This window comes from Sciurus carolinensis, chromosome 18 (genome assembly GCF_902686445.1).
Source record: "Sciurus carolinensis chromosome 18, mSciCar1.2, whole genome shotgun sequence".
In the NCBI taxonomy this organism is placed as follows: domain Eukaryota; kingdom Metazoa; phylum Chordata; class Mammalia; order Rodentia; family Sciuridae; genus Sciurus; species Sciurus carolinensis.
This window is the reverse complement of record NC_062230.1, coordinates 12336869-12354251: the sequence shown is the minus strand read 5'-3', so window position 1 is coordinate 12354251 and position 17383 is coordinate 12336869. Positions and strand designations below refer to the sequence as shown.

Sequence of the window (17383 nt, the reverse complement as noted above, 5' to 3'; positions counted from 1 at the left end):
CCACATTGGTGGGGGACTGATTTGTGTTTCCTGCCATGGCCATTTCCATGCAGACCATTTCCCCTCCCTGTCGTCTCCACCTCTCCACTCCCCCAGAAATACTGCATACCAGACACATCACTTTTATTGCCAGAGATGAATTTGCCTCTTTCTGTATCTCAGATATTTCTGTATCTCTAAATATTTTGGAACCACAAAATATTTAGCCTTGTTCATTCATAGGTATTTGTCTTGTTTCCAGATGCTGGCAATAATGAATCACTGCAGCGCATGATCCTTTGTCTCTCTAGGAATGTGCACTTGCTTCTCTGGTACATAACAAGTTCCCAGGGTAAATGGAACTATGCCAGTGATTCATATCTATCCCCCCCTTCTCTCCATATACACCCACCCCAAGCTTTACTATCAAGGATTAATATTTGACCGGTTTTCTTAAACTTGTTTGCATAAAAGTTTCTTTTAAGGTCTTGGTAGTGAACAGTAGTCCTAAACACAATTTAAAAACAGATGCTAATTAGCCAATGCAGTTCCCTAGAGGAAACTCATTCTCAAGCTTTTAACGAATCTGTTAATGTCACGGTAGGCTTATAGCTAGAACTGCACATCAGAAAAGGAGTGACCAGAAGAGAGGATGAGAAGCAAACAAACTTCAGCTGTCACTATGGGCAACTGTGAAGTCTGAGAGATTCGGAGTAGCAAGACAGACACATGCATATACAACGCAGAGCCTTGACAGGATATGTTTGTGGCAAACACACTTTTCCACAGATATTCACTCAGAGGGTCTCAGCAGTCCTGTCAAGTTGGGGGCCTTGAGAAGAAGAACCAGCCTGGCTACAGATGACCAAGAGCACTTTGTCAGGACCTGACATCCTTCGCTCATCTGGTCTGTGAAGGCAGTGTCCATTTTGCATGAAAAGAGCTTATCCCAGGTTGAAGTGCTACAGCTGGAGAGTGGCAGGGCAAGAGCCTGGCCCCAGGGCCAATGCCCAGCCATGTCTGCTCTGCAGCCCTCCATAGGCGAGGGCTCAGCACACACAGATGTGCATGCAGATGCTCACCTGGGTGAGTGGCAGAAGGACCTGTGTCTGCCTCGGGCCCCTGAGGCAGCTCTGGGTACCTGCAGGTAGCCCTGACCCAGCTGTGGGTGTGGGCCGAAGAGCTGGCCCTTCCCTCACATGTGTGAGGAGCAGACTCAAACTGTCACATTCCTGAAGCTGCTGACACTCATGCTCTGGGGCTTGGGTGTCCCGGTCCAGTAACCGAGGCACCTGTGGAAATCACCTTTGTTTCTTGGCTTCTTTGGGGCAACAGAACACTAAGGACAAGTGAGAGGAAGCACAGCCCCCAAAGAGCTGCCCTTCAGTCTTCGGAGCACCTTGGGGACGCTCTCTAGGGAGCAGGAAGGCTGTGTCCAGGCCATCGGTCAGCCCATGTGTCCCTTCACAGCCACCCAACCACAAGGATCACACGGAGCCTTATTATCATTTCTTTAATATATAATTTTATTTCTGGTTATAGAAACAAATGCTAAGAGGAGAAACAAAACTTCCCCATCCACATACAACAATTTAATAGATAAAAGAACAGTTAAATGAAAAACAAAAGGTAGAAATTTTAAACTTTGTTATAGCTTTAAAACATTTAATGTCTGATACAATTAGAAATCACATTCAGATCTCAAACTTTAAAAAAAAAAGTATGGCTCCGTAATAAAAAAATACTGTATCCCATATGAAATGAAAACCCAAGCCGGGCTGCTTTTGACGTGGGCCTGTTGGTTTTTCCGACTCCAGCGCTTGCTCCTGCCCATGGAGTTGGTGTGGGAATGCCACCCTGGGTGGGACATTTGCCCACTGCCATGGGACACATCCCAAACTCGAGAACCAGAATCCCCACTTTATAGGATACCACTGCTTTTTAAAGCACTGATTATTAAACATACTGTGAAAATACTTCAGACAGCCACTGTAAAAAACAAAAAACCACGCACACACATACACACACTCCCCAAACAACACCCACCCCCCCCCAAATTATCTGTACAGGAGAATTATCATTCAGGTAAGAAAAATCAATTTCAGTATTGGCTTGAGCCCCTCCCAGCACGTGCCGAGCAGCCAGCCTTCAGGGACGCAGCAAAGCCTAAGGAAAGACCTGGAACAGCTCTTGCCTCTCCTTTCCTCTCTGCTACCTTTTCCTGAAGCAGGAATCAAGCTACATTAAGTTAAGGTATATGAGGAATCCAAAATGCCTCCCGCCAAGGGAAATTAGGGAGGGAAGGAAGGGCAAACAAAATATTTGATTTTAAATCCCCATTTTTATTGATTAAAAAAAAAGTCTGGCCCAGCTAACCCAGAAATTCAGCGGCCACAGGCACAGTTTGAATCCACACAGGCCAGAATGATTCACACAGGGAAAAAAACCTACTTAAGAGTCACAGGGCTCATCTGGGCTCAGCCAACATATCTGGTAATTTGGGGACAGTGCTAGATGCTGAGGCCCTCAAGTGCTTCTACTGCAGGGAGAGTACCCCGGGGGAGTGTGCACGACGCTGGGACCGTTCCTGATCAGGCAGCCACCGGGTCTCTGCTCACTGAGTCACGAGTATCTGATAAATCAGATGCCAGACCATTCCAGAAACAAGACTCCCAGATAAAGAATCTGAGGCAGGGCTCTTAATTCTCCTCTGGCTCTCTCATGGGAAGTAGGCAAGCAGCGAAGGCGAGAGCCACCTGGAGCCCTCTCCAAGCGTCCTCAGTAGCCTTCGGGTGACTGAAAGCAGGCGGCAGCTTGAAGATGCTGCGGCTTGGGCCTGGGACCCCAGGGGTCCTCTATGCCAGTGACTGGTGGCTTAACCCAAGTACAGAGAAGGATCCGCTGCTGCTCACCACCCAGGGCTTCCTTGTCACCACACTGTCCCTTGGCTAGAAGGACAAGCAGGTGCTGAGAATGAATACAATCCTATGACTGGGTCTCTCTCCAGAGAGGCGCAGGATGCCTAGAACAGGATGCCTAGTTGTTCTCTAGAACACTGCGCGGCCCCAACCAGCTATCAGGGCAAGTAAAGGAAGCTTACTCCATGGCTCACTAACTGAGAGAAGGCTCTTCATTTCAGTCCTGAACAAAAATGCAGTGGAAGAGGCCATCTGGGCAACAGGAGGGGCTTCTGGGAAAAGCTCAGTCCTCTGGCGGCCCGAGGGCATACCATTCCAAGAAAGGACGCTTCCCAGGGCAGGAGTCTGTCCTCGGCAGCAGGGACAGACTCATGGCCATGGTGTGACCACAGGCACAGTGAGGCTCACCACAGGATCCTGCCGACTACTCCCTCCTGCTCATGCCTCTCTCATGGGCACTCAGTATTGTCCCCAAGAACCTCCCTGTCACCTCTGGGGAACAGCACCTGGCTCTCATGCCCACGTGGAACCTCTGGTGATGGGCATCTGGTTGGCCCCACCTCTGCGGCAGCACTGCCCTGGCTGCTAAACCCAGACCACCCAGATGTAGCTCTGGAATGTTCTCTCTAGCAGCAGAGCTGAGACCTGGAAAGGGGAGCTTGGCTTGGCTGAAAAGAGCAGACAGCTAGCGCAGGGGGCTGAGTAACAAGACCACTCTGGGGTCTTTTTTTGTTTGGTTTGGTTTTTTAAACGTTAAGTGTAAAATTTTATTCTCTAAACAAAATCAGTGGAATGGGTCTGTTTTTTAGTTCAGGTTGGAGGAAACGCCCACGGTAGTGTCACAAAGTCCCATGCTGCCCGGGTTGCAGACAGGCCAGCAGAGCTGCTCCACACAGGGCCATCCCTTCTACACCTCTAACATCTGAAGTTCAAACAGGCCATGGGGAAGGGTCAACTCTCATGGGGAAGGGTCACCTCTCATGGAAAGTGGCCCAGCTCACCGCCCGCAGGGCTGCAGTACTGCTGGGACACCCTGTCCCTCCAGCATCCAGCACAGCAGCTTTTGGTACTGAAAGAAAACACAAGGAGCAGATGTCTTGCACCAGACCCGAGCAAGGACAGCGTGCATGGGTGACCAGGACCAGGTCCTGAGCACCCCAAAACTCTATTGTGGCAACAAGGCATGCAGAAAGCAACTTGTACAACACAAGAGAGCCATAAAGGTCAGGAGCACAGGGGAGGCGGGCAGGCGGAGCTGGGTGCGGGACCTCCACTCCAGTCTGTACTCTGCCCTCACCTCGGGGCCCAGGTACACACCAGTGAGCCTCCAAAGCCAAATCCCCGCTGAAGACCAGTCCTGTCTTCATAGCAGCAATTGGAACAATCTGAATTGTTCTTATTAAATAATATTGCTTCTAGGCAGAGGTATCTGAAGGAGCCCTGAGAGGAGGCCATGGGCAAGCGCATTTCCGTCCTACGCCAAGACCAGTACCTGGTCGGCTGGGCTCTGCTTTCCGTGCTCAGCTGAGTGGCCCAAGACAGCGCAGGCTCCTGTTCGGCACACAGGGACTTTTTTTTTTTTTACTAGTACAGAGTCTTACAATCGCTTTCATGCTCTCCATGGAGCAAGCTACTCAGCACTGAGGTGTGCTCTCAGAGGGCCAAGGAGTGCCCAGGACAGGTGGGCGTGTCCCCAGAAATGGCTCTGTCCCTCAGACCAGATGAAGTCACTCAGGTATAGAGGGGAATCTGAGGCTTCTGAAGAGCAGAGAGCCCCTCCCACCAGGCGAATCTGTTTCCGGCTGCGAGAGCCACGGGAAACCCTTTCTTCTCTATCCTCCTGCATTCTACTGAGCTCTCGCTTTTTCAGATGAGGTCTGTTCTTCATGAAGGACACGGACTCTGAAGTCAGAGAGTGGCTTTCTCCTCCTGGTCTCTGACTCTCCCAGTGTGGAGATTTCTGCCTATGGAGAGGAAACCTGGCACCCAGCTCTCCGGAAACTCCCAGCTCACTTGGAATGTTCTGTGAGGCTCTTCTTCATTTCAGAGGAAATGATGAGTGTTAGCTAAAATGACACCCATGACCTCAAGCCAACCTTTCTCCAGGCCTGGCGAGGGACAGCAAAGAGCCCTAGGAGTGCGTGCTGAGATCGGTCACCCACCTGGAGACTGAGGTGGCCTGGAGGCCGGGAGGTCTCTGTCCCTGCCACGGTAAAGCTCCACCAGATCTGTCCCCTCCCAACTTGAGAAACACGCAAGCGTGAACCTAGGACCATGAAATGCCCATCTCAACAACTCCCAAGTCCACCCCCACCCTTTCCATTCGACTTGGGTCTAAATAACAGAAACAGAAAATATAAAAACCCAGAAACCCCAACTAGGAACAAACTAGACCGTGGGTGGAAGCTAAGGGGCCTCCAGCTCCTGGCCTGCTCCCCAGCCCGCGCCTCCCTGCCTAGCCTTGAGGCAGTGGGTTAGTCCCCTTAGACACCAGAGGCAGCAACGCCAGAGGAGCGTGGAAGGCAAGTGCCACCAACTGCCACTGGACACAGGGACAGAGGGATGCACATGGAGGTCCCAGCAGCAGGTGAGCTCTCGGGGCAACTCCTCACCGCCAGCACCTTGCCAGCTTGCCCTGGAGGGTGGCCATTTTCACACCTTCCTGCATCTGAGTCATGAGCCACTGGCCAGGACCTGGGTCTCTGAGGAAACTCTAGTCAAAGCAGGTCAAGGGGGGAGGGGTCTTCCCAGGCTGTCGCCTGCACCTGGGGCCTCTGGCCTCCACCGTGGGCCATGCCAGAAACCTAGAGCCCAGCATGACCAGAGCAGGTCCTCTTGCTCCAGGTCTGTAGTGACACTGGCTCTGTGCCAGAGTGGAGTCATTTCCAGCACCACCTGCCATCCCCTCTGGGTGAGTTCAGCCCACCCTCAACCACCTAAAAGGCCTGAGCCCTGTGGCAGTGGTCCTCCGGCTCCCCGGCTCGGACTCTGGCTTCCATGACGGGCTCAGCTGCAAGGCCCTGCCTGGTGGCTCTAAGCACATCGCGGAGCTCTGGCCGGGATGTGTATCTCCTCTGGGCACTGACCATGCCTAGGTCTCTGGCTGCTGGCTCCAGGACAAGTTCTGGCAGGAGCCAGGTATGCCACCTGGTGGATGACCAAAAGCCTTTCAAAACACTGTTTATGAACCCGTGTGGCATTCCAGGGCCAGCCTCCCCACCCCTACCCCGCTGAGTGCACTGAACCTGAGGGCACTTCTCTGTCCCTCTTCTGAGCCAGACGCTGGGAGAGTCCCTGCCCTCCCCGCCACCTCTTCCCCTCTCCTGGACAGCGTTCACAGTGACATGTCACTGACAGGACAGGGACCAGAGTGTCTTAGAAGCTGGGAGAGCAAATGTGTAGGAACCAGAGTAAGGAGACCTGGAACGTGACATGCAGGGACCTACACTTCTGGGCAGAGGTGCCACCCAGCACCTTCTGTGGCTGTCATGACAGTCCAGAAACAAACAGAATCCCCCTGGGAGGTGACCACGTGCAGCCTGGGAGTAAAGAACCAGGGAAGGGAAAGAAGCATCCAGTGACCCTAACGTCCCTGTCACAGGTCCTCGCCTAGTAGGGCTCTCCCTGTTCCTGCTTACCCAACCCACGCACCCACCAGGCACACGGGAAGGATGCACGCACAGGAGGCCCAGGAAGGGGAAGGTAGAGCCGCCAAACTAGGGGGTGGGGGTGGCAGAGCCATGATGGCAGGCCACCCTCACCCTGCCTGTCTCCCAAAACCTCACCAAAGGCCACAGGACAGACTTCAAAGAGCTTATTTCCCATTTAGGGGTTAGTGCCATAGAAACCACTGGTCTGAGGAGCCTTAAAAGGGACAGAGAAGGGTCTTCCCCGCAGGCAGAGGGAAGAGGGCAGGACACTCCGCACCTGCTCCTAGTGGGGCGGGACCAGGGGTTCACCCCTTGTCTTCTAGTGACGCAGGTGAACGTCTTCCTTGCCAAGCAGACACCTGACTAGTGGGTGAGGGGACATGCAGCAGCGAGACAGAGCCCACCCCTCCTGCCCACGAGCTCCAGCTGCACTCTCCCTGCCCTAGCTCCACATCACCCGTGCAAGTGTCCCCTTCGTTTTGAGGCAGCATGGGCCCTGCCATTCTCTGCTGTCCAGAGACTGGGTGTTCCTGAGCCCTCCACTCAGGACCAGGACTGAGGAAGCTGCTCCGTTGGCAAGAGGCGGTGAGGCCAAGGACAGGCGCTGCCCTGGAGTGCTGGGGTCTAGTCGTGGACCAGCACGGGAGCGACGGCCACCGCAGGGCCAACTTACACAGATGCACGAGTGCTTTCTCAGTGTCCTCCAGGAGTGGCCCAGGGCTCCGATCTCATCCCAACTGGGCCAAATGGTCCGTGGCTCCATGACTCCATGGCTCCGGCTTCGCTCCTGCTCCTGTGCCATATCTTGAAGTGCCACTGGCCGAATGGACACAGAGGGACATCCTAGGTGCACTGGAGCCCCTTGACTGCCTGGAGGGAGCTTTCTGTCCTTTGGTTCTCACCTTGTTGAGATCAAACACCAGCAGACCTGGCACGGGCCTGCCTGCCAACTGCTGCCTCGTGGGTAGTTTCCTTTCTGCAAAGTGACCAGAGTCCCCGAGCTTCTGACAGAAGGACTGGTTCCAATTTCAAACAGTGGATGAATGTGGGGGAGGTCAGGAAACTGGAATGTGGTGGGCAAGGCAGTGTGAGCAGGCATGTCCCAGTGGATCCCCAGACCTGGGGCAGAGCTGCGGGACCTTGGGGTTTACCCCTGGTCTTCTGGTGACACCCGTGAACGTCCTCCTTGCCAAGCAGGCACTTGACTTCTGCCCGGAGCACCAGCAGCCCTGTTTCCTGGGCACGCGGCTCGACACAGGTGTCCAGGTTTGGCTGGATGCTGCAGCTGCTGACTTCGGACTGACCTTTCACCCAAAGCACCTTGACAGAGGCAGCAGCGCGGAGCCTTCTTGAAGTTATCAGACAGGGCTGAGGCCAGAACACCGACCGTGCTGCTCATCCGTCCAGGCAGCAGCCTTGGAGGACCATCAGCCCTCCTGTGTGTGCCTCAGATTTGTGACGAGCCTGCATTCCACGTTTAAACAACAAGAAATACTCGGGGTCCAAAGCCAAACCAGACACCCCATTCTAAGTAATGCCAATATTTTCTATGTCATTTTGGAAAAGACACCACAAAACAGTACATGAGTCGGCAGTTCCTGCCTTTTTCTTGCCTATTCCCCATCTATGACAAACAGGAATTCGTCCCATTCCCGTCCCCACTAGGAGGCCTTGGCTGGCACCTTGCTGAGCTTCTGTCCGGTTCTCTAGGCAAAGGCTGCTGCCCCAACAAAGGCCCTGAGGCCGGAGTCCTCCTCCCAGTGGGTGGGTGGTCTTGATGGGTTCCTGAGGTGCTGGGCTAGACCTTCTCCCCATGCCCTCGACCAAAGGGCCCGGAGAGGCAGCGGTGCCAGGGGAGTGGGAAATAAACACACGCGATCCCCAGGACCGGACGATCAGTTGTCGGACTTGTTTATGTGTTTTTGTTTCACACCATGGGAGGGCAGGAGGCAAGTGGGAAGGATGGGTGTTCCAGGCGTGGCGGCTGCTGCTCAGGTGGCACGTGCTGCAGGCAGCCCTGGGGCTTCTCTCCTGGGTCCGCGAGCACAGCCGTCTGCACCGTGGGGCCTGCTCGGGTTCCTGTGGTGTGTCCCGCTCCACCCTGTGCAGGTGACTTCACTCTCCAGTGCCTGGGCCCTGTGGGCCGGCAGCTGCCATCACCCCAGCCTGTGCGGTCGCTGTCCCACTGGGTTCCTCCACCCGGGACCTTTTGACCTCAGGTTCCCCACTGGAGGAGGCCGAGGTGGTGTTGGAGGTGGCTGGGGTCGGGGTGGCACTGGCCGCCATGACTGCTGCCGCTGGCTCCTCGGGCCCCACCTCGCACACCCTGGTGACCACCACAGGCGTGGACGAACTTGCCTGGGCCGCGAGGAGCTGCAGGGGGCTGGTGAGGGCTGGTGGAGGAAGGAGAGGTTACGGGGGAATCGGTGGAGGACCCACACCGATTCCCCCAAACAGCCAAGGGCTCGGTCAACTGGAGGGGCCTGGCCCCAGCCCCTGGGTCTGCCCTGCTGCCCAGCTCCTGGCTTCTCCGGGCGGGGCCCATCCGCCTCCTCCTTCTCTAACTGCCCAAGGCACATTTGCTCTTGACTCCCTCCAGCGGGCCAGGGGCCCACCTCAGGGCTTCTGCTGATCCCTAGAGACACCCGGGGTTCCGCCCTCACCTTCACACAACTCCACCTGCCTGGAACCACCCACTCAGACCTGAGCCCACTCTGGCTGGGGCCCTGCCCCATGTCCTGGCCATCTGACTTCCTGTGTCACCACAGTGAGTTCAATGTGGGCAGCATGGCGGTGGGGACGTCTGGTCTCCCTCCTGTGCTCTACTGGGAAAGCCTGGTTGCTGCGCTGCTTGCAGCACAGCCCCACCGCTCAGGACTCAGGCTGGGACAGGGGCGGGGCCTCACCGTAAGCGTTGCCGGCTAGACTATTCGTGGGAACAGCGTGCTTTCCGTTCTGAGTGACGGCCCGGACTGGGAGATGGTGCTGCCCGATGGTCACCGGTGTGGCTGGCTGCAGGATGGTGACTGTGTGTCCGGGAACCCCAGGGGCCATCTGACTGGCCACTGTCTGGATGACTCGGCTGGCTGCAGGGATGGTGGCAAACGCAATGGTGGGTTTCTCCTCCAGGCCTGTAGGGCACGAAGTGAATCAGAACCACACTTGGGGGGCATGGGACGTAGCTCGGGGGCCGAGCACTCGCCTAGCACATGCAGACCCCGAGTTCAATCCCTGGCACCGCACACAAAACACAACCAAACCTGACTACGTCAGGCCAACGACTGCCACAGGTGCCCGGGAGCTGGACCTGCAGGCAGGTGGGAGGAGGAGCGGCCAGGGGGAAACTGCTTCTCCGAGGAAAATCCCAGAGGAAGCGTGTCTCAAAACACCAAAACAATCCAGAGGACTGTGAAAAAGTGTACCTTGAGCTTGAACCAAGCCAAATTCCAAATTTAATCTGCAAAATAGAAAGTATTGTTTGGAACAAAATGATTTTGTTTTAGAGCCATAGCTTCCTTTACCAAAAGACAGTTTGTATTATGATGGATTAAAATAAAAAATGACCGCTGAGATTGAGTGGGCAGTAGTCAATAATGACAGAGATGCTGCGTAACACGGAAGTGCTCTGAGGGGGTGTCCACCCGGGGCGTCCCTTGGGCTCTGGACTTCTTTTAGGAACTTATAGCATGACTTTTCCCTCCCAATAACTTCTAAAGACTCCTCGCCAGGGGCTCTAAAGAAATCGCCCTCCCAGGCTTATTCCTCCTCCTTGAGAAAATGTTAAATTACTTGGAACTTAATTCAGTCACTTTGAGGAGAAACAAGATGCAAGGGAACAGCCATGTGCTTTAAAGGCCTGCCCATCTGCAGTCAGGCAAGCAGGCACCTGGGGACAGTCAGTGATGCCTTAAAAGGACATGACCCCAGGTTGCAGCAGCAGAGACCCGTCCTCCTGAGCCTCCGCCCCGACAGGTGGGCTCTGAGACCCGAGGCCCAGGCCTGGGCAGCGACGACGTCTGCAGTGAGTCCTGGCAGAGATGGCGGCTGCAGCTAACGTTACCTCTGGCTTCACTGCCCAAGTCCAGCACGGTCGTGCCCGCGGCATCATGGGAGGCCCCTGCCGAGGCCTGGCTGGCGAGGATGTATCCGTTGGCTGAGCTGGCGGAGGTGGTGACCACCCTGACCATGGTGACGGTGGGGGCTTGCTGCACAACGTGGATGGCATGGCCCGAGGGCTGCTGTGAGGTCACTATGGAAGCTGGCATGTAGGCAACAGGCTTGGCCACTAAGTTGGACGGTCGGGGAGGCACAGCCATGATCACTGGCTGCGCGCTGACGGGGGAGCCTGCATGGAGCAGAGGGAGAAAGGACAGTGACCCTGCTAGCCCTCTTTAGAACTGTCTTAGCCAGAAAAGGGCAAGACCAGGCCTCACCGGGCGCACTTTGGGAACACCGATATTCGGGAACGGAGGCTGACTTGGACCCCAGGTCAGGGTCGTGTGGAATGGGGGAGCCCTCCCGAGACAGGCACTCTGGAGTCTGCAGGCCACTGGAACGAGGGGACATCAGCCCAGGGTGAGTGGGTGAAGCTGGAGCACTCCTGAAAAAGGAAGAAGAAAGGACCATTGTGCTAAGGTGACATGTCACGGAATGAGAAGGACCTGCAAGATGTCACATGCCACAGCGTCAACCCCATACTTCATACTTCCTGGGGCTCCTCTGTCCCCAAGGCATGTCCAACTCGGTCACCCGGTGATACAGACCTAGAACTGCCAGCTCCACTCAGTGGGGTGCGAGTGTGGGGTGCTCCCTTACGGAGGCATGGCACTGTTCATGGCTTCCCAGTCACGCCACAGTCAACAGCGTTTATCTCCCGAAAGGTACCAGCCATCCTCAAGAGTGGCTCAGCTTCTGTGTCACAGGACACAGCTCTAGTTGGATGACCAGTTTGCCCGAGAACCACTGAGCCTGGGGCCCGGGGCCGCCTGTCACAGGACGGACTCTGAAACAGGCCAGAGCGAAGAGCACGGAGCTGATGCTCCTCCTGCGAGGCCCTCCACCCTCACCCACGCCGGGAGCCTCTCATCTGACAGGTGACCTTGGGAAGAGAGGCTGGCCCATCAAGGGGCAGTCTGCTCCTCGAAACCGAGCGTGGCCAGGAATGAGCCTCCACCCGCCAGGCAGGTGACTGCTGAAGCTGCCAGTGACCAGTGGGAGGGTCCACCTGACTGCCTGTCAGTCACAGGATCCACTCGATCTGTAGCAGAATTGCTTCTGAGCTCAACCAGCCTCGTTCTTGTCTGCCCTTCAAAGGTCTGGATGCATCAGGGAGGGGAGCAGCTGGCCGTGCTCGGGACCCCTCAATTCCCTGGCAGAAAGTGTGGTCCGCGAACTGACACGTACCCATCTTCAGCCGGAACCTCTGCCCATTGCACCTCGTGTTTCTGCTTCTATGAGCTAACACCCGCGAGAAGCTATCAACATCTACCGACAACGTGATGACGAGTCCAGAAGGTGTGTCTCAAGACAGGGGGAGTTTTATGGTGTCCAGAACAACCCTGTGACCTCTACATCTGGGAAAGTCGACTTTCCTTTGAGTGCAAGGACAGTAGGGGACTTACCGTGAGGACAGAGGCCCGAAGGGGGTGCGGAAGCAGGAGACACCCCTCTGTCTCCGCTTTCGGAACGCCTGTTCCACGAGCTTGGCTTCGGAGGCAGGGTCTATTCGCCAGAAAGAGCCCTTCCCAGGTTCCTCCTGGGAGCGCGGGACTTTGATAAAGTAACGGTTCAGAGACAGGTTGTGCCGGATAGAATTCTGCAGGGAGGCAGGGACAGGCACTGGTCACTAGCACATCAGAGAACAGATCCCACTGCCCTGAATCCACATGGAACAAGTTGCAGGACCGGAGGTGACAGGCACGGCCTTGCCTGCCTCATGGCTGCCGGGGGACTGTGCCTCCTGGGGACATCCTGGGCCTGGGGCAGCTGTCCACCCAAATGCCATTCAGGTGAATCCTGTCACTGTTCTCTACAGAGAAAGCAAATCAGGAAGACAAGCCACACCCGGGAGCACGTCTGTAGCACAGAGCAGACTGGGCCGCACGGGTTCAGGGCTGGTCTTGAATAAACCAGCCGACGGGAAACGTGACCACGGAAACGCAAACGGCAGGACCCGAGTGAGCTCTGCCTGCCAGAGGCCCCGTCCTCCCTGAAGGCAGATGCCACCCACACCCGTGTAACACTGCGTCCTTCCACAAGGACACAGGCTCCCACCCCCAGCAGGCCTGGGAGCGCAGCAGGTGTGGAGGGGGTCACGAGATGCCGGCTGCACCACGCGGCGCCACACAGCGACGTCCCCCCAGGCTGCAAGAGACCTGCCCGAGCCCCCAGCCTCACCTGCCAGCCCTTGTCGGCCGTCCTGTAGTAGGGGTAATGCTTGGTGATGTGCGCGTAGATGCCACTTAGTGTTAGCTGCCGGTCCTGCGCCGAGGAGATGGCCTGCACGATCAGCTGAGCGTAGGAGTAGGGCGGCTTCGACTCGTCCTGCGGGAAGCAGACCACAGTTCCCTGGAGGAGGCGCAGGACCCGCTGGGCCTCCTGCTCCCAGAAGCCCGGTGGGTGGGTCTAGATCAAGTCCCCTCGCTTGAGCCGCACGGGGAGGAGAAATGGGGTCTCCATCGTGACCTGACTTTGGAACTCCTTACCTGCTCCACAGTCAAGTCAGTTACCAGATGGAAATGAACCAAGACACAGTCATAAGGGGAAATGTGTCATTCTGCTCAACGTCATTGTCCTTAACACTGAAACCATTCTGCCAGGAGCAGAAGGAACAAGGAGGAGCAGGGTGGACGTCCCCCAGCCACGGCAAACGGCCAGGGAAGGTCAGAAGCTCTACCCACCACCCTGCACCCTGGAGCACCTGGTTTGTGGCACCCAGGGAGCCTCTACCACCCAGTCCGGGTCACTATGCACATCTGAGGCTCGGACCTTGGGACTGTCGCCGCCGGACGCGTCTGCCTGCTGCTCTGAGGCGGCCTTCGCTGCAAACTCTGCGGCAAGCTGCAGGTCTGAGGTCACGTTCTGGACGAAGCGGTAGCCAGAGGACCCAGCTCCACGTGGACTGGCCGGGCAGGAGTTGGGGACACTGAAGGGAGGAAAGGGCATACTGTGAGTTCACAACCCGGGGAAGGAGGACTCTGGGCAGAACACGGTTTCAGGACCAGCCTGGATGGGGCGAGGGAACTCAGTATTCTACTGGAAGAACCATCACACGGCCAACCCTCCTCAAAGAGGGAGAAACGCAGCTGGAGACAGAGGTCACAGTGTTAGGACCCTGGAGACAGCAATTGTGTTTTCATTCTGGCAGAAAGCTCTGCTCCAAGGCAAAGCCACCTCAGGTCCTGAGCCTGCAGACAGGCCCATCCTTGCCCGGCAGGGCTGAGGTGTGGTGCAGAAGCCTCAGCACCAGGCAGGAGGAAGCCCGAGCTCATGGGAGCCGTGGGCTTGTGCTAAGCTGTCCACAAGATGGCACCCCAAGAAAAGGCTCACGGTTGAGATAGCCAGCTGTACCGTAAAGAGAGGTGCCAGGGCCTGATGGACAAAGAACGAGGGACAATCGGACATAACTTTCCTATGTTCATAAATACACCACAGTGAAACTCCACACCACGTACAACCACAAGAATGGGATCCTAATTGGAATAAGTCAGACTCCATGTATGTATGTCAAAATATCCTACTGCCATGTGTACCTAAGAAGAACCAAAAAGTAAAACAACTTGTGCACACGCAATAGTAGTGGAATATGTTAATAGTGGAATGTTCGTAATAACCAAAAGATGAAAATAACTCAAATGTCCATTAACAGTGAATTGAGAGCACTTGCCTGGCACCTGTGAATCACTGGGTTCGAACCTCAGCACCACATAAAAATAAACAAACAAAATGAAGGCATTCTATCCATCTACAGCTACAAAAAATTAACAAAACTAAACAAAACAGTAAATTGATAAATAAAATGTGGTCTGTCCATTTTTAAAAAAAGAGAGAACCATGGACAGTTGAAGCAGGGCACATGGGTCTCCCCGCGTCAGGCGATGGCTCAGCCTGGCTCTCCTGCACCCTGTCACCCCTCCTCCTGGGCAGAAGCAACAGCCCACAGCTGGACGCGACACCACAAGGTGGGCCAGCCTGCCCTCCAGGACGTACGCAGGAGAGTGGGGCTCCCGCACCCCGGGGCTGCGTGTGCTAACAGCCCGCTTCCCCTGATTAATCAGACAGGCTCTGGCTATCAAACCACATCAAAATTCTGATTCTGAAAATGACTTCTCAAAACTTGGAGAGAAAACCAACTGAATATGGCAAGTGGGTGCAGGAGCCCAGTCAGAAGCGTTTCTGGTCCTTGTCCTGCCCACCTGGGGCCCTGCCTCACTGTACCAGTAGCGAGGGCAGGCCTGTGGTGCCACCCCACCCAGGGCCTGTGATGGCAGGAGGCCAGGCTGGGAGGGAACACGCCTCTGGTGTCTGCCCTTCGGGAGCCCAGAACCCTCTGGATGGTCACAGGTCTCCAAGAGGCCTGCCCTGTGCTCTGTTCCCTCATCTCAGCGTCTGCCAGGATGTCCCCTCTCCAGCTGTCCAAACAAGATGTGGCCACTCAGTCCAGACACTGCCCTCCTGGGGCGCCCTCCTGCACACTCACTGGTGCCCCACTGGCCCTAGGATAGGGCACCCATGGGAGCCACCCCCACGTACCTGGGGCTCAAGAAACACTCGCTGGGTGGAGGAAGGAATGAATGAAAACCAGACAGACAGACGTCGCACTGACCCGAGGAGGAACTCGATTCCGCTCACCAGCTCTGCGGTAATGAGCTGCTGCAAACCAAGCAGAATTCCGAGGGCTCTAATTGGAGGATTCTTACTCCCTTGGCCACCTCAGTCCCCAGTGGGTAGAGACAGGTCAATTCTGTGCCTACAGAAACCTTCCTCAGGCGGTGCCCCACCACCCCGCACCACACATTCTTAGGAGCTGGCTTAAGGCCTGGTCACACGGAGACTGACAACCATAAATAAGCTGCGAGCGTGAGAAACAAAATCAAAACCTTTCCTGAATTTAACTCTGAACCTAAACTTCTAAACCCAAGTGTGCAGGCGAGGGAAGGATTTGCCGGTAACAGCGTCCACACGGTGAGAACTCAGGGATGCTTCCATTGGGAGCCAGGTTCCACCAGCAGCAGCACCAGGGTCGGCTTGAGGGGACCGAGAGCTGGCGGTGCTGGGCGGCCTCTGGGGACTTCCTGGGCATTCCCAAGGACTGGGGTTGAGTGGCCCCGTGACAGGAGACCAGGAGGTGCTACCCAGCTCACCTGCAGGAGGCCCGGCTGCAGGGTCCAGGGTTTCCTGAGCGATGGTGGAAAACGCGTCCTACCTCCAGAAGGCGAAGCCCGTGCACGGGAGCCGATGGAGATGACCCTCCAGGCTCGGCCAAGGTCGGCTCAGAACCTGCGGTCTGGACCTGGTTGTGGCTGCAGCCAAGGTGCACAGGGGCGTGTCGCCCAGCGGTTTCCCAGAAGCGCCTGGTAGGGGACGGGGGCGAGGGGCCTGCTCGCCCAGCCTTTCCTGCCCTCGAAGCGACTCTGGTCTCAATGTGCCCATTCAGCTGCTGGCCCCAGAGAGCTGTGCCGGGCACAGCCACCCTGACGCTAGGCCTCCACCCAGGGGGAGGCAAGAAGATGCCACAGGGCCTGGAAAAACCCAGGGCTAGGAAACCTGGGATCGAGGAGGGGCTGGAACACCCACAGCCGCGGTGGACAGGGCTTTCGAGCTGGGGCACGGGCTCCCGGCCTAGGGGCCACCCTGGGAAAGCTGGCCAAGGTCCTCAGGGTCTGACACCAAGTGTTCTGTCTCCTCCACTGAAAAACTCTCTGACAGCAATTTTTGGGAAAAGAAAAAGCTTAACAAGCCAGTGTAAACACACACACACCACATCTCTTGAGGGGCGATAGCCTCAGCCCCGCCTGGACCCCAGGTGTCATTCCAGGAAAGAGACCCGCGCTCTGCCTCGGGGAAGAGTCTGGGGACGTGGCCTGACCACTCCCTGCTGGACTCTACATTCTGGATGGGGTGAAAGAGCTGGGCTGAGCGGTGACCAGCCAAAACCACCATGTGGAACGAAGGCCGGTCCTCCCGACTCCAGACGGAGCCGGGGGCTGAGGGAGCGGCACTCCAGGCGGCCGCCACTCAACCCGCTTCCCTTTTATGGAAAACAATTCCTAAGTCCCATTTCCGCTTCAGGCAAGAAAGCTTGGAAGCGCTGAGTGAGCTCCTGAGGACTGGCCAATCCTGGCAATGGCCTGCTGTGGCCAGGACAACCCCATGCTGGCCCCATGACAGCTGGGGCCACACCCTGGAGGCAGGTCTGGAAGCTGCTCTGGTAGCCGCCCAAGGCATGCCTGGCAACACACTTCTGGCGTCCAGGGCACTGGACAGGCTGGACGGCCGATGGCCCTCTTAGTCTCACTGCAGGAAGAATTCAAGTCGGGGAAAAGGAATCCACAGCCAGCCAAAGACACCCCTGGGCTGCCTACGAGGCCAGCCTCCAAGCCAAGACAGGCCTTCTCCAGGCACAGCACCCCATTCCTCCAGCTGACTCTGCCAGGGGTCCTCTGACCAGCCACACCTCCAGTCTGTCCCTGCAGTCAAACCACAGACCCCAGGACCGCCTGGGGCAGGCGGGCAGCTATGCTGAACAGAGGCAGCCGCAGTCTGAAAGAAGTGCCCGGACCCCACCCACCCTGGACCTCTGACCCCAGGGGAGACAAGGCTGATGCCACAGGCCAG

The 17383-nt window shown here is 56.4% G+C and overlaps 1 protein-coding gene across 1 annotated transcript in view; it reads right to left on the bottom strand.

Moving 5' to 3' along the window:
• Positions 1-4443: 4443 nt before the first annotated feature.
• Foxk1 (forkhead box K1) overlaps positions 4444-17383 on the bottom strand; it is a 51904-nt gene continuing 38964 nt past the window's right edge. Inside the window, exons 3-9 of the mRNA XM_047533560.1 lie at positions 13535-13691; positions 12944-13090; positions 12169-12362; positions 10981-11147; positions 10608-10892; positions 9454-9678; positions 4444-8940 (exon numbers count right to left, since the gene is read on the bottom strand). Of these exons, the coding sequence (XP_047389516.1) occupies positions 8663-8940; positions 9454-9678; positions 10608-10892; positions 10981-11147; positions 12169-12362; positions 12944-13090; positions 13535-13691 (1453 nt within the window). The 3' untranslated portion in view covers positions 4444-8662. The remainder of the gene's footprint in view (positions 8941-9453; positions 9679-10607; positions 10893-10980; positions 11148-12168; positions 12363-12943; positions 13091-13534; positions 13692-17383) is intronic.